The 13,470-nt window shown below is 32.5% G+C and overlaps 3 protein-coding genes across 3 annotated transcripts; 1 reads left to right on the top strand and 2 right to left on the bottom strand.

Moving 5' to 3' along the window:
* The first annotated feature begins 1,812 nt into the window (after window positions 1-1,812).
* On the top strand, window positions 1,813-3,094 carry LOC106331913. The gene is made up of 2 exons (XM_013770349.1): window positions 1,813-2,789; window positions 2,875-3,094. The coding sequence occupies exons 1-2, from the start codon at window positions 2,090-2,092 to the stop codon at window positions 2,949-2,951; spliced, it is 777 nt and encodes a 258-aa protein (XP_013625803.1). The 5' UTR covers window positions 1,813-2,089; the 3' UTR covers window positions 2,952-3,094.
* Window positions 3,095-4,460: 1,366 nt separating this feature from the next.
* Window positions 4,461-6,602, bottom strand: LOC106329980. The gene is made up of 4 exons (XM_013768561.1): window positions 6,504-6,602; window positions 6,280-6,432; window positions 4,673-4,957; window positions 4,461-4,592 (listed from the first exon to the last, which is right to left on the bottom strand). Exons 1-4 carry the CDS (start codon window positions 6,600-6,602, stop codon window positions 4,461-4,463), a joined length of 669 nt encoding a protein of 222 aa, XP_013624015.1.
* A 4,859-nt stretch (window positions 6,603-11,461) lies between these two features.
* On the bottom strand, window positions 11,462-12,929 carry LOC106329281 (B3 domain-containing transcription factor NGA1-like). Its single transcript, XM_013767917.1, has one exon. It carries the CDS (start codon window positions 12,516-12,518, stop codon window positions 11,568-11,570), a length of 951 nt encoding a protein of 316 aa, XP_013623371.1. The 5' UTR covers window positions 12,519-12,929; the 3' UTR covers window positions 11,462-11,567.
* Between the last annotated feature and the right edge of the window lie 541 nt (window positions 12,930-13,470).

The following is a 13,470-nucleotide window of genomic DNA, read 5'->3' as shown; positions in this document are numbered from 1 at the left end:
ATTTTTTTTTGGAATTTTAAAGATCTTATTAAGTTTTTAGAGAATTTTTTTATATTTAATATGTACCAAATAAAAGTAAATATGTTAAGAAGTTCATTTAAAGTGCCAGTAGCCCAGTGGTAAATACCTTGCCATTTGACCAACCAACCTGGGTTCGAATCCAGAAATCTACATATTTTTAATTTCAAATCATGTAAAACGACGTCGTTTTACATCATTTGAAAACGACGTCGTTTCACTTAACGCCAACAATAAACGACGTCAAATATTTATGTTAAATTTGTTGACGACGTGCTAAATTGGCAAGTCAGCGAAAACATTGTTAATTAATTCTAAAGTCAATGAAAATTTGGTGTTTTTTTTTGTCAGCCCAAAAGTTAATGTTTCTTTTGGCAATTCGTGCAAAGGTTTCTATTGGCCGAATTCTCAATATAGAATAGAATTCAGGCTCATTAACGATTGCTATTTAATGTACCACGTGTCCGGGTATCAGGTGCCAAGGGCGAGAGTCAAAGCGACTGGTCAAATGATCCTACGGTCTATCAAAAATATCTACATCATACTAATAAATATGTAAATATCAGTGTACTAATTTATATCTAAATTAGAAAGTGACCAATCTGTTAGTTTATAAGAATACGTAAACATCTTATGGGCCCGGTCTGGTACTCTTCTCATACACGTTGTTGGTTCATGATTCGATGAAAAATAATTCATTGAAAACGCATAAGCTTAAAATAAGAGAATAGTAGAGAATTGATCATAACTTTGCAGAGGAGCGACGAAGAAAAGTGTAAACATACGACTATCCCTGCCGGCACCATTCACTCTCTTAACATTTATTATGTAATAAAATAATGAGAATGATATCTACTATTATTTGTTCACACCACATATTTTATCTTATACGGAATTTGCCAAACAAATAGAGATACACAAGTTTCTATACCCTACCTGTTTACATATAACCAATTCCAATTTTAAAATTTGTTTTTTTCTGCATAATACTATGAATTTGAGTTAGCTAGGATAATGGAATATCAATAGTGGGTATTTTCTGATTTTGTTAAAGAAAAGTTAAATTATTTTTAATTAGTTTAGTGAAATCATAATTGTTTATTATTGATTGTAGAAATTAGAAACATTTAACAAATGCATAGGTGTTGGTTAGATCAAGTTATAATTAATGGATATCTTATATAACTACTGAATTACCCCCAACAAGCCAAGCATATGGGACCAAGCTTGGCCATAATAAGAAGGGACACTTTTGAAACTTTGTACACAGATCCTTAATACGACCCCGCCTTATGGAAAGATACTACTTTAGATGATATATGATATATTATCATTACTAACAAACGGTCGATTACCTAAAGCTACAATTTTGGATTATGCATTTAAACACGCGTTACAGGTGTCTCTAGATATAACGGTGAGAGTGCTAGCTTTTTGTAAAGATGTCTGAATAGTCAGTCTCTAAACCGAGACAAAAAAAAAAAAAATTCTTCCGTTTCATTTTACCGAGAGAAAAAAAAAAAAATTCTTCCGTTTCATTTTACTTGTCGTTCTAGACTTCGACAGATTAATAAAATATTTAAGTTTATATGTTTACTAGATAAAAACATCATTATCAATACGGCTAACCAGATTTCAACCAATAGAAAAATAGATTTAAATAAAAAGTCAATAAATTTTGCATTGAAATCATAAAACAATACTCATTTTAAAACGAAATTTTTACTCTAAAACGACATTTGATTCGAAACGGAGGGAGTATAAAGAGTCACTAATCTCGTGAAGTTAAAGACCAAAAAGTGTAGTAGACAGTCGACATAAGATAAAATCACCAACCATGGTGTGTTTACAAGAAACTCCTTGGGCTGAATTCAGATACTACAAGATATTGAAATAAAATCAACTGCGGGAGGGTAAATACGTAAATCGCACAAATACGAGACTCGTTATAAATAAGAGTAAAGCTCGAGTTGACTCATTCTTCACTCAATACTGTAGAAGAAAGGAAACAGAGGAAAACAAGAACTCTTAAGAACCATACAGTACATCTTCTTCTTCCTGCTATCTTTTAATGGCGTCTGACCAGAGCATGATGATCAACTCTTCTTCAATTCTTGACGAAGAGTATGACGATACAGATGATGGGTTTCACTACCAGACAAGGCAAAGCAGTTTGTCTAGGTTATCTATCTGCACGAGCTCCTTCCATGACGACGACGAAGATAACCATACCTCGGAACTGGGTAACTTCATCTCAGAGCTGTCGCTGGAGAGCCTCGACGACGTCGGAGCCGAGGCAGACGGAGAAATCTCGGATGACGGTGACGACTCGGATTCCGATAAGGAACCTCCCGGCTTCTATACTCTCCCATCGATCATGACTCGCCGGAGAAGAAAAGTCAATGTTTCCACTGGCTTAGAAAAAGATAACGTCGATGGCAGTAAGTGTACTTCAGTTAAGCAAAGAAGGGTGTCACGAGAAAAGAGTTATAGAGGTCACTGTTTTAACGGTGTGGAGAGAGAGAGCGACGGAGACGGAAGCCGAAACCGTTACGGTGGAGGAGGGGAAGGAGAGTTAACGGTGTTAACGAAGGTGAAAGGAGGAAAGAAGTCGATGAAGATGGGTTTTGAGGAAGTGAAGGCTTGTAGAGATCTTGGGTTCGACTTGGAAGCGCCTAGTCGGGTCTCAGTATCCGCCCGGTCAAACCGGGAGACTCAGACTAGTAGTGGCGGCAACTCTCCTATTGCCAACTGGCGTATATCTAGTCCTGGTATAATCGTTAAAAAAAATAATATCATTTTGTATGGTTATTAAATTAGGATCTTAATATCATTTTGTATGGCTATTAAAATTAGGAGATGATCCGAAGGAGGTAAAGGCGAGACTGAAGATGTGGGCACAAGCAGTTGCTTTAGCTTCTGCTTCACGTTAAAGCTTTTTATGTTAGGGTTTGTCGCATAGTCTTACGAGTTTTTCTTGAATTAGTAACTCTTCTACTGGGTTTGTAAATATGAAAGCTATACTATATTGTTCTGTTCAAGCTATAATTAATACTACACAATGACTTGTAAAACATTCACCTATGTGGTACTCTTTAGTGTGGAAAGCTACTAGAGGGTGGAATTTCAACACACAAGGGACCCTCTAGAGACCAAAGCACCCAAAACTTAATAACTCTAAAGAAAGGTTTACTTTTATCAAAAGCAGAGTCTGAACGATTTAGGATCCTGATGCTTTGTGAAAGGGTCCAATGAATCAAAGGAATATATGCTCTCTTTTTTACATTACTTTCAGTTGAATATTATAAAATGCAAGGATGTTAAACCTTGTCATCATTCACTAATCAGATTCGCAAAATTTAATCAAAGATATCCTAAAACTGTACGTTTAGTGCCAACTCTCAGAAATAAAAAACTATATCCAAAAGTATCAAAGATTGTGAGAGTAGTAAAAACATGATCCTCAGGACTAATAAACTATCAACATGTCGATGTACAAAAAAAGCAAGACCACATGTATAATGTATCTCTTCTCATCATCAGCCGCTGTTGTATGGTTGTTGATCAGCATCATGTGCAATCTCATCATCTTCATCTCCAAGTTAACCTATGGAAGCATTGACTCTAGAAACACGGCCAAAGGGATCTGGTTTGACACATCACGTAGAGGTGGTGACGACCACCGCCTTTTGCAGCCTCTTGGTCTCCTCACATTCTCGGACCAGCCACAAAGTTCTGTAAATTTGGTGGGAGAGTCAGGCATCGAATCAGAGAAATCATGTGTGGTTAACTGAGAGTGCTTAGAGAAACCTCATTCATGAGTTTCTCAATTTGGGTTTTCATCTTCAAAATAATAGTATTTGGGTTTCTCATCTTTAAAATAATAATATTTTTGTATCACATCATTAAATAATTAATTTTTTATATTTCAGAAAATATTAGTTAGGAAATACATGACAAACAAGTTTCTAAAGATGTTCTCATAATATCTCAAATGATATACTATCTCATTTTCCTTCACAATTTTCTTTTAATTTTTCTTTTTCTAAGGAGTGAGATACTCTCTTTGATATTCATGTTGAAATTACGATTAAAGCACTTCCATGTTTAGTATTTAGATGAGATACTGAGCAATAAAGAAAATAAAAAATAACAAAAGTAGAAGAGAGAAATACATACTGTATCACAAATGAGAAACCAAAAGAAAACTCATGAGATACTCTAACGTATCAATTCATTTATTTGGTTTTGTGATACTTCGTAAAACTTAAAAATACTGTGTCCAATGTTCAATTGTAAAAAGTAGTAAAACTGAGAAGTATTTTGGTTTATTAATCAAACACTAAGATCCGAAAGCAAGTTAAATGTAGACCAGTTTTAACTATAACAACATAAGAAATGGTTAAACTAGTAACATAGAACATAAATTCATACAAAGAAGCTCATGGACGACGGGACATAAGCTCCTTAATCTCTTCAATCTCATCAGCCATCTTATTCATACGCTTCCTTAACCGCTGAACCTCTTCATGGACACCGAAAACCCATGGTTGACGAAAATGGAGGCTATCGTTCTGCAAGTAAAACCCAAAACTCTGTTACATCTACTCTAAAGGAACAAAATCCAAAATGAATCAAAATTTAGTCAGATTACCTCGAAGTTCTTGAAAGGGAAGTATCTAATACCAGGAAAAGTATCAAAATATGTTGGATACTTTGGTTTTAGAGAGACCTCGTCGATGAATCGTTCCCCACATGGGAAACGAATTGGAATCCCGTAGTGGGCATCGGTTACGTACCCAAGCTTGTCGAAGTGTTCATTCATCTTCTTCTTCTCCTTCTTCTCCTTCTTGTTCATTTTCTCCTCCCATGGATCCATGACGCGAATTCTTAGATCTCGGTTTGTGATGTGAGAGGAGAGCGAGATGGAGAGAGGACCCTTGAGATAGAGAACCCTTGAGAGTGATAGAAGAAAATGAAGTGAACTGAAGAAGACAGAGAGGGGCGAGAGAGTCTAACTTTTGGGTTTTTTCTTGGGGTGCCAATTCAAAATTTTTAATTTTCCCCCGGACAATTTCGTGGAAGAAATTTTACCAAGTTTACAGCTTTACAAATATCTTCAAATTTTCACTTTCCTATTTTTTATTTTCCGTAGTTGTATTTGACTCAGAAGAATTATGTTATGGTTATACCACTTATATTCAGCTTTATACAATCATTTCTCATCTAACCATGTAATAATATAGCTAATTTCATGAAATCTATAAGTTTTATAATATTAGAAGGCCAATATTAAGAGAAAAAACTATAAAAGTATAAGGTAATACTTGTAAATAATCAAACAAGTATCACAATTTTAATATAATTATTGTTTTCAATTTAAATGAAAAATATGTTTAAAATGTTTAGAATAATACGTGGATACTTTTATTACTCCATTGTAAACAAGCAAACAAGTTTAGAATTTTATTTTCATTTCTATTTTTTTTACTAGTTTCACTAAGTTTCACTCAGTTATACAACCATAAAACACAAACATTAAAACATATATCATGAACAGCTTTGTGTTTTCCTCTCAAAGATTCAGTTTACCATGTGTACAATCATTTTTCATTGGTCTAACCATGTAATAACATAGATATTTTTATGAAATAAATAAGATTTATTTGTTTTATAATATCAGAAAAGCAATATTAAGAGAAACCATAAAATTATAAGGTAATACTTGTAAGCAATCAAACAAGTATCACAATTTTTTAATATAATTATTGTTTTGAATTTAAATCACAAATATGTTTAATATTATTAGAATAATACGTGTATACTTTTATTAGTCCATCGTAAACAAGCAAACACGTTTAGAATTTTATCTTCATTTCTTTCTCTTTTTTTTTGGAATTTTGCTAGTTTCACTAAGTTTCATTCAGTTATACAACCATAAAACACAAACATTAAAACATATATCATGAACGTCTTTTTGTATTCCTCTCTCAAATATTCAGGGTTTCCATGTGGACAATCATTTCTCATCGGTCTAACCATGTAATAATATAGATAATTTGATGAAATATATAAGCTTTATTTGTTTTATAATATAAGAAAGTCAATATTAAGAGAATCCCTATAATTATAAGGCAATAATTGTTAGCAATCAAACATGTATAACAAACAAAAACTCATAATTTCATTAACATTCCATTAACTTGATAGAAGTTCAAATTACTTGTATAACCAAATCCCCAGAATTAAACAACAACCTACAACTATCCTTCCATTATTGGGTCCTTCAATTCTCATGGTCGTTTTGAGAGGTTGAAGTTCTTCTTCTAGCACATGAACTTGGTTGTCCAACTGTTGTATCTCATCCTTGAATGCCTCATCGACCCATTTGAAGACATGATTGTCGTTCACAAGCTACAAAAAATAGAGAAAATAATGGCAGTTTAGAAAACTTGAAACACATAACAGATGTTGAAAGGTTTTACCCTCCTTTGAGCCGCATGGAGACTTCGATAATATCGGCGGTAAGGGTTTCGATCGGATTTGGAGATGAGCTCGATGACACCCTCGCCGCAGAAACACATAATAGGAATCCCATGAGTTTTGACTCTTGTCTAGCCACCACTCGTGGAAGAGAAACCCAACCGATTGGTCATTATGCAAATAGAGAGAGATGAGATGAGGGAAAATAGGGTTGAGAGGATTGGGAAGATTGTAGAAATGGGATAACCCTAAAAATTATTTTTATACTTCACAACATAATGACATGACTCTTCAGGGTGTTTAGAAAATGAGAAGCAAAACTGAGCGGAGATTTAATAAAACAAATTTTGAAGTCAAAGTTTTACTTTTCTATTGCAAATTTAATAAAAACAAATTTCAAATTTAATACTTATATTCAGTTTCCTATAATAAGTTATCATCTAACCATATAATAAATACTTAATTTCATGAAACATATACGTTTTATAATATCATAATTTCATTTCATTTATCTTCCACAGTTTTACAAATCTAATTATATAAGTTTTACTGTTAAACTAATACTACAGTATACTAGTTGTACCAATGTAGTTTTACCGAGTTATACCCAGTTATACCATTAATGCTAGGTACAAATTGAATCAATTGGGAAATAGTAGTGCTTAATGTAGTGTTGGGTACACATAGTGTTACTTATATTCAGTTTCCTATAATCAATTCTCATCTAACCATCTAATATAATATTTAATTTCATGAACTACATATATATTTTTGTAATATAATAACTTCATTTCATTTTTCTTCTACAATTTTACTAATCTAGTTATACAAGTTTTATGGTTAAACTAATACTAAGTTATACCACTTGTATCAATATAGTAAGTACCAAGTTATGGTTCAAGTCTCATACTGCTGCCAACAAAGATGAGAACACTTGACGTGAACCTGTGATTAGTTTGCTTCAAAAGGGTCTCCAGATTTTTTTTTTTTAATTGTTTACTATTTGTATTGTTTGATGTTTTCCTCATGTTGTTATTTGATATACCTTTTTGTTGTAAATTCTGATTGGTTAAATATATAGTAATAATGTTATTTGTAATATGTATTATACTTTGACATAATTTGCAGTAAAAAATATATTTGATAAAACAGTAAATTTAGGTGGCATGTTTGTAGTAGAAATACAAGTTACTATTTTTGTTAAACTAAATGACTGGTAAGATTTTTCCTATATAATCTGTAAAATACTTTTATAAAATGATAAAATATATATTATATATTTATTAGAAATAATATTTAAAAATAATTAAACAATTATTAGATTTATTAAGATGTACCGAAATTTAAAAAAAAAATGAAAAGGGAATTTACATTATGTATTATTTTCATAATTTATAATTATTGTTAACATGATTTGTTGTAATATCAATAATCTAGAAACTTAAAATAATTATTAAAAATTCAATTTAAAATTAAAAAGGTAAAATTAAGAAAAATAATCTTTACTCCAAATCAGATTTGCAATAATTTATAAACTTAAGCAAAATTAAATTTATATAGAATATGTTTCTTATATACAATTGCATGGTATAATGAATAATGTGTTACTATTATTTTAATATACATGATTTATTTTATTGTGTTTTTCTACCCAAACTTATATTAGGGAAATTATTGTACTTTAGTGATACACCATAAAGTAAACTATATTAATATATTTAATCTTTTATGTGGAGTAACACTGTTAAATCTTTTTTCTTTCTTAATAATATAAATAACTAAATACTAACTCAACATTAAAACATGAGATTTTCTTTGATGTTAAGGTAATTAATGAATTAGCAATTTTATAAAAGGAATAAATCAAAATTAGAACTCAAACATTAAATAAAATAATTCAAACATAAAATAAAAATAATGAAAATAATATATAATTGATAGCATTTTGACTAAACTATCTAGAAGACATACCTTTCATGGCTATAAACCGAACAAATCATCTAGATAGTTATTGTTGGAGCTTTATGAAGAGTGATCATTGTATTATTAAATTAGGAATTTGGGATACTGCACAAAAAAAACTGACGTCATATATTCGGAACCCAACATAACTAAGTTTCAAGTCTTTGCTTGGGAAATTAATGCTCTTCAGAAGATGCGCTATTTTATATGATAATTGGTAACATAACATGTAGCTAGCTGTAATAAGGAATATGACAAGTCGCCATATGCAATGCGACAATCTTTGTCTTACGTATGGGGAAACAGACGAGTATGTGGCTCGTGCTATTTTTAAATGTCTTCCAGCCTTGCAAACATGGGCCTTAGCAGCCACATCTTCCAATCCAAATATTTTCCCAGTTTCGAGTGTCAACACCAATATGGATTACCTCTTTTAAAGAACAAGCAATATTGAAAATTCGGCACTAGAGAGAAATCATTATTTGTGTTTCGGTATCTATGAAAAGATGGGAACAATAAATTATTTGGAGGAATTGATGGAGCCCTCTGGAGCTGATCATACACGCAGAAGGAGAATACAAAACTTGGTTCTCAGTAAATGTAGTAGAACCTATAGCGACACAACCACCAGATATTATTGCTTCAAAAGTCATATGCTTTCATAAAATATGTTTTGTGGATGGCTCTTTGACATCTACATCGCCATTTAGTGGTTTTTTGATAGGTTTGAAAAGACATATCGGAACAAATCCGACTAATGGGTACACGAAACCAAAGAAGAAGAGAGTCCTCTTTTTGCATTCGGAGCACAGACCAATTGCTTGAGAATTGGAAATTATGCTACATTACTCTACCTGCTAGATTTTTGGATCAGATTGTAACGATTTGGTTGTCATGATTTGTGGATGGCTCTTTAGACATCTACATCATAATTTAGTTGTTTTTGTTGGGTTTGAAAAGACATATCAGAACAAATCAGACTAATGGGTACAAGAAACCAAAGAAGAAGAGAGTCCTCTTTGCATGGAGCTCATACCATTTGCTTGAGTATTGAAAATTATGCTACGTTACTCTACATGCCAGATTTTTGGATTAGATTGTAATAATTTGATTGTCATGATTAGGGTGTTTCGAACATGACCAAACTTCTCACCTGAATTGAAGGTTATAAAGGCTCCACAAAGAAGATTTCACACCTTCAGGATTTCCTACATCCTTTGAGAACAAAACAAATTTGTTGATTATTTAAATAGAATGAAAATATTTTTTCATAAAAAAATTATTTTGTTAATTGTTTTATTTCGGTCATGTTTCACAGACCACATCTTGTTTTAACAATGAAATAATCTTTTAATATCAAAAAATCAGTTACATCCATAACTCAAACTAAACCAACCTTAACTCAAGTTACCAATAATTTTTTAAAAAATAATCTAAAATATTTTGTATCTTAATTCATGATATTCATCATGCACGACGAATAGTTATAGTACTCAGGTCATGCATTTGAAGACGTAAACGCTAAAAATTGTATTTATATTATATAAATTTACAATTCGCTAAAAATGAACACTAACTTACGTGTATGTATCTAAATTGCACCTGCACTTGAGGATTAGTCTTAGATCTTCCATAGATCCGTGATATCTTATGTTAATAAAAAAAAATTAGATGTATTTGTGTATTTATATTTTCCTGAACTATACTAGAAAGATTAGCAATATCTTTTGACCAGACAAAAATATTGGCAATCTCTGATAGATAGATTTTTTGCCAAATATATCTCTGATAGATTTAATTTAGAATCGATAATCGTTAAAATACATCTTACTAAAACATGTGTGGATGATAATGTATTTGATACTACGACATAGAGGTAAATTTGCATCTTCTAACCAAATTCTGTTTCCAGATCTTTAAGGTGAATTTAGTCAGCTATAGTATAAAAACCCTAAATTTAACGTTTGAGATTAGGCCAGTGAATGCATGCATTTATAACAGAACCAGAAGTTAACCAGGTAAAACGCTAGCTGTATGGTATGGTATAGAGATGTGTTAAATCTTACTTTGTGATCGGATATGATATAGATGACATGACATCTTACGTAAGTCTATAAAATATAACATATGTTTTCATTAATTGTGTTTCTGCAATGATATCTAGATATAGACATTGCAGAGTCAGGAGAGTTCAGACCAAGAAACGAAATGAGAAATCCAAATACAATTATATACCAGACAACAAGAAATACTGTTTTAACCAAAGAAAAAAATCCGTACCCTTTAGGTTTTGTGATATTTAATCGCTAAATAAGAAAATATATGTGAAAACAGATCATACCTTTTTCCATCGCCCCAAGATGAAAAAGAAAGAAAGAAAAAATCTCTTCTCGTTCCTTTTTTTTTTGCTAATAGAATCACACAAAATATAATGTAATAAGTTATTAATTATTGTATTGTCACTGCCCACCTCCTGCAAGTCTACCTGCCTAACTAATAACCAGCAATAGCTTCAGGGAAAAGCCGCAGCAGCAGCCATATTTAGTAACCAAACATAGAAACCCATAACTAAATTGATTGCAGGGACAATAATTAGTGATGCATTTATATATTAACAGAAAGCAGCAATTCTGCATAGCCCATTAAACTTTGAAACTTGCTGACCTCAGAGACATACAAGAGAGATATGGGTTTACGCTGATCCCAATCCTAGTTCATGTATCTAATTCTTATAAATCTCACTTATTTGTACCCAAATTTTCTACTCTATACAACCTTGCAATTTTGTTACATAACCTATGATATGGTCTGCTAAATGTAATTTAATAATATAATCAGTTGAGGTTATGATTGAGAGAAGCGAAAATAAATAAAGATTTACAAATCCTTAAGGTACTTCATCTATATACACAAATAAACACTCGACAAAAGACTATTCGAATCCATAAAATTTATCTATTATAACGGACTGTATATGCATATCATCGAAACGTGTATATATATATATATCACTTCTCAATAACTTCATTATGAAATCGATGCAATATGTTGTCACATAAGTAGAATTATGTGTGTGTTTAAAATACCAACTCATCTCATCATCATTATTGATCCAAATTAAAAGGCAATGAAGACTTTCCTTTCTTAAATAAGTGATCATCTTCACTGCTGTTTCCAAGCCTCAGCTGAAACATAGAGGAAGACGGAGAAGCACCGCCACGTGGCAAACTCCCACCGGAAGATGAAGATTCTTCCTCCGTACTGTTTGTTACTCCACTCTCGCCACATTCCATATCGACTCCAAAAAGCCTCAGCCTCTTCCCGGCCGTTCCAACAGCCGCCTGGTTCATTCGAGCTCCTCCGTGCATCATCACCGGCACAGATTCGATCACTAACGGATCAGCCACCACCGCCCTCTGATCTACTGACCTAACGACATACCCATATCCAAATTCTCTCGGTATTTGAGGATAACAGTAACCACTGTGATGATGACGTGGCTGCTGATGATTATAGAGATTGTAACTTGTGGAAGTAGTTGCTGTCGGAAAACTGTAAAACCTAGGGAACATAGCTCCGGCAGGAAAGTGAGAAGTCGATGTCGGGTAGTCAGGGACTTTAGGTCGTCTCCTCCAATCGATAAACAAGCGGCTGTCCCTTTCTGTGTCTCCGACACATCTCAGGAAAGAGACAATATCTCCAGCGTCTAGCTTCTTGTCTTTAACGAAACGGCTCCAACCTTTAGTCATGACATAGCTCTGACTACTGTTCCAGTAAGAGTAACGGAACCTCCATAACTTTCCTGTAAGATCTTCGAAGTTTAGAAGCAAACCCTTCTCGTTTGAGGATGAATCTAAAGGGAAGTATCTCTCCGCGTGTTGCTTTGGAATCACAAGTCGGTTTAGTTTCCCGACGTCACTTGGAGTCACCACTTTGTCGAACATGTGCTCTCTCTCCACTTCTTCTGTGGGCTTCTTTGCTTCTGCCTCTTCTTCTTCTTCTTCTTCTTCTTCTTCTCCTTCTCCTTCTCTTGCAAGAGACAAATTTGTCATCATCTTATAGAACTCAGATCTCTTTATGGTGTGGCCAAGATTATGTTCTTGACTTCGAGTAGATGATTTCACAGCATTTCTGATGAGAAATCCGATGGGTGACTCAGGAATTGAGAAAAGAGGAAAGAAGAAAAAAAACCCTAATTTTGAAAGAAGAGGAGGAGAATTGGAGGAGGAAAAAGGTTAAATTGGTGATGTGATTGACCTAATTATACATAAATAGAAATTTGGTTTTGCCTAACTTCACTGATCATCATCACCATCTATCTCTCCCTCTCTCTTTCTTCTCTATTTCTCACTGTTTTATCCAATAGCTTATAGCTGCAGAGGAAGAAAAAAAGATTTTGTTAAGATTTTCTTAGACGAAGAAGAATGAGAGAAAAAGGAGAGAAATTATGATGAGAATGATGGAGATATGGGCGAGAGAGAACCAATTTAGAGGGACCCTTGAATCATCTGGTTCAGTTCATGTGACCTTATTGTCCTTTTACCATTATCTTATAGTTTCTTCTTTCTTTTTTTTCTCTTTACATAAAATATTTTTTTAATTAATTAGCCATACAAAAAATCTATATCATTGCGAAATGTTTTTTTTTGTAACGGAGTTCTTACGTTAAAAATTAAATGTCTAAAGTTATTATCAAGAAAAAAAATGGTTCTTTAACTTGTTAGCAACATAATTACAATGTTAGCTGAACCATGTTCGAGAAATATTTGGACTCAGATTTACTTTATACAATTTTAATAGAATACTAACATCCTAAAAAGATGATTATTATCAAAAATATTTTTACTATGCCTTCTAGAAATACAATACGATAAATTTAAATTTTAAAGAGAAATCTCTATATATATTTATCGAGTTATACAATATAATAAAATTCTAAATTTTATAGGTTTTTAAAGCAATAGTTTTTTTCTACTTTGTGTGTTATGTATAAAAGTAATTTATTAT

Source organism: Brassica oleracea, chromosome C3 (assembly GCF_000695525.1).
Source record: "Brassica oleracea var. oleracea cultivar TO1000 chromosome C3, BOL, whole genome shotgun sequence".
NCBI lineage: Eukaryota > Viridiplantae > Streptophyta > Magnoliopsida > Brassicales > Brassicaceae > Brassica > Brassica oleracea.
The sequence above is the reverse complement of the archived record's forward strand: the minus strand, read 5'-3'. Positions and strand labels throughout refer to the sequence as shown.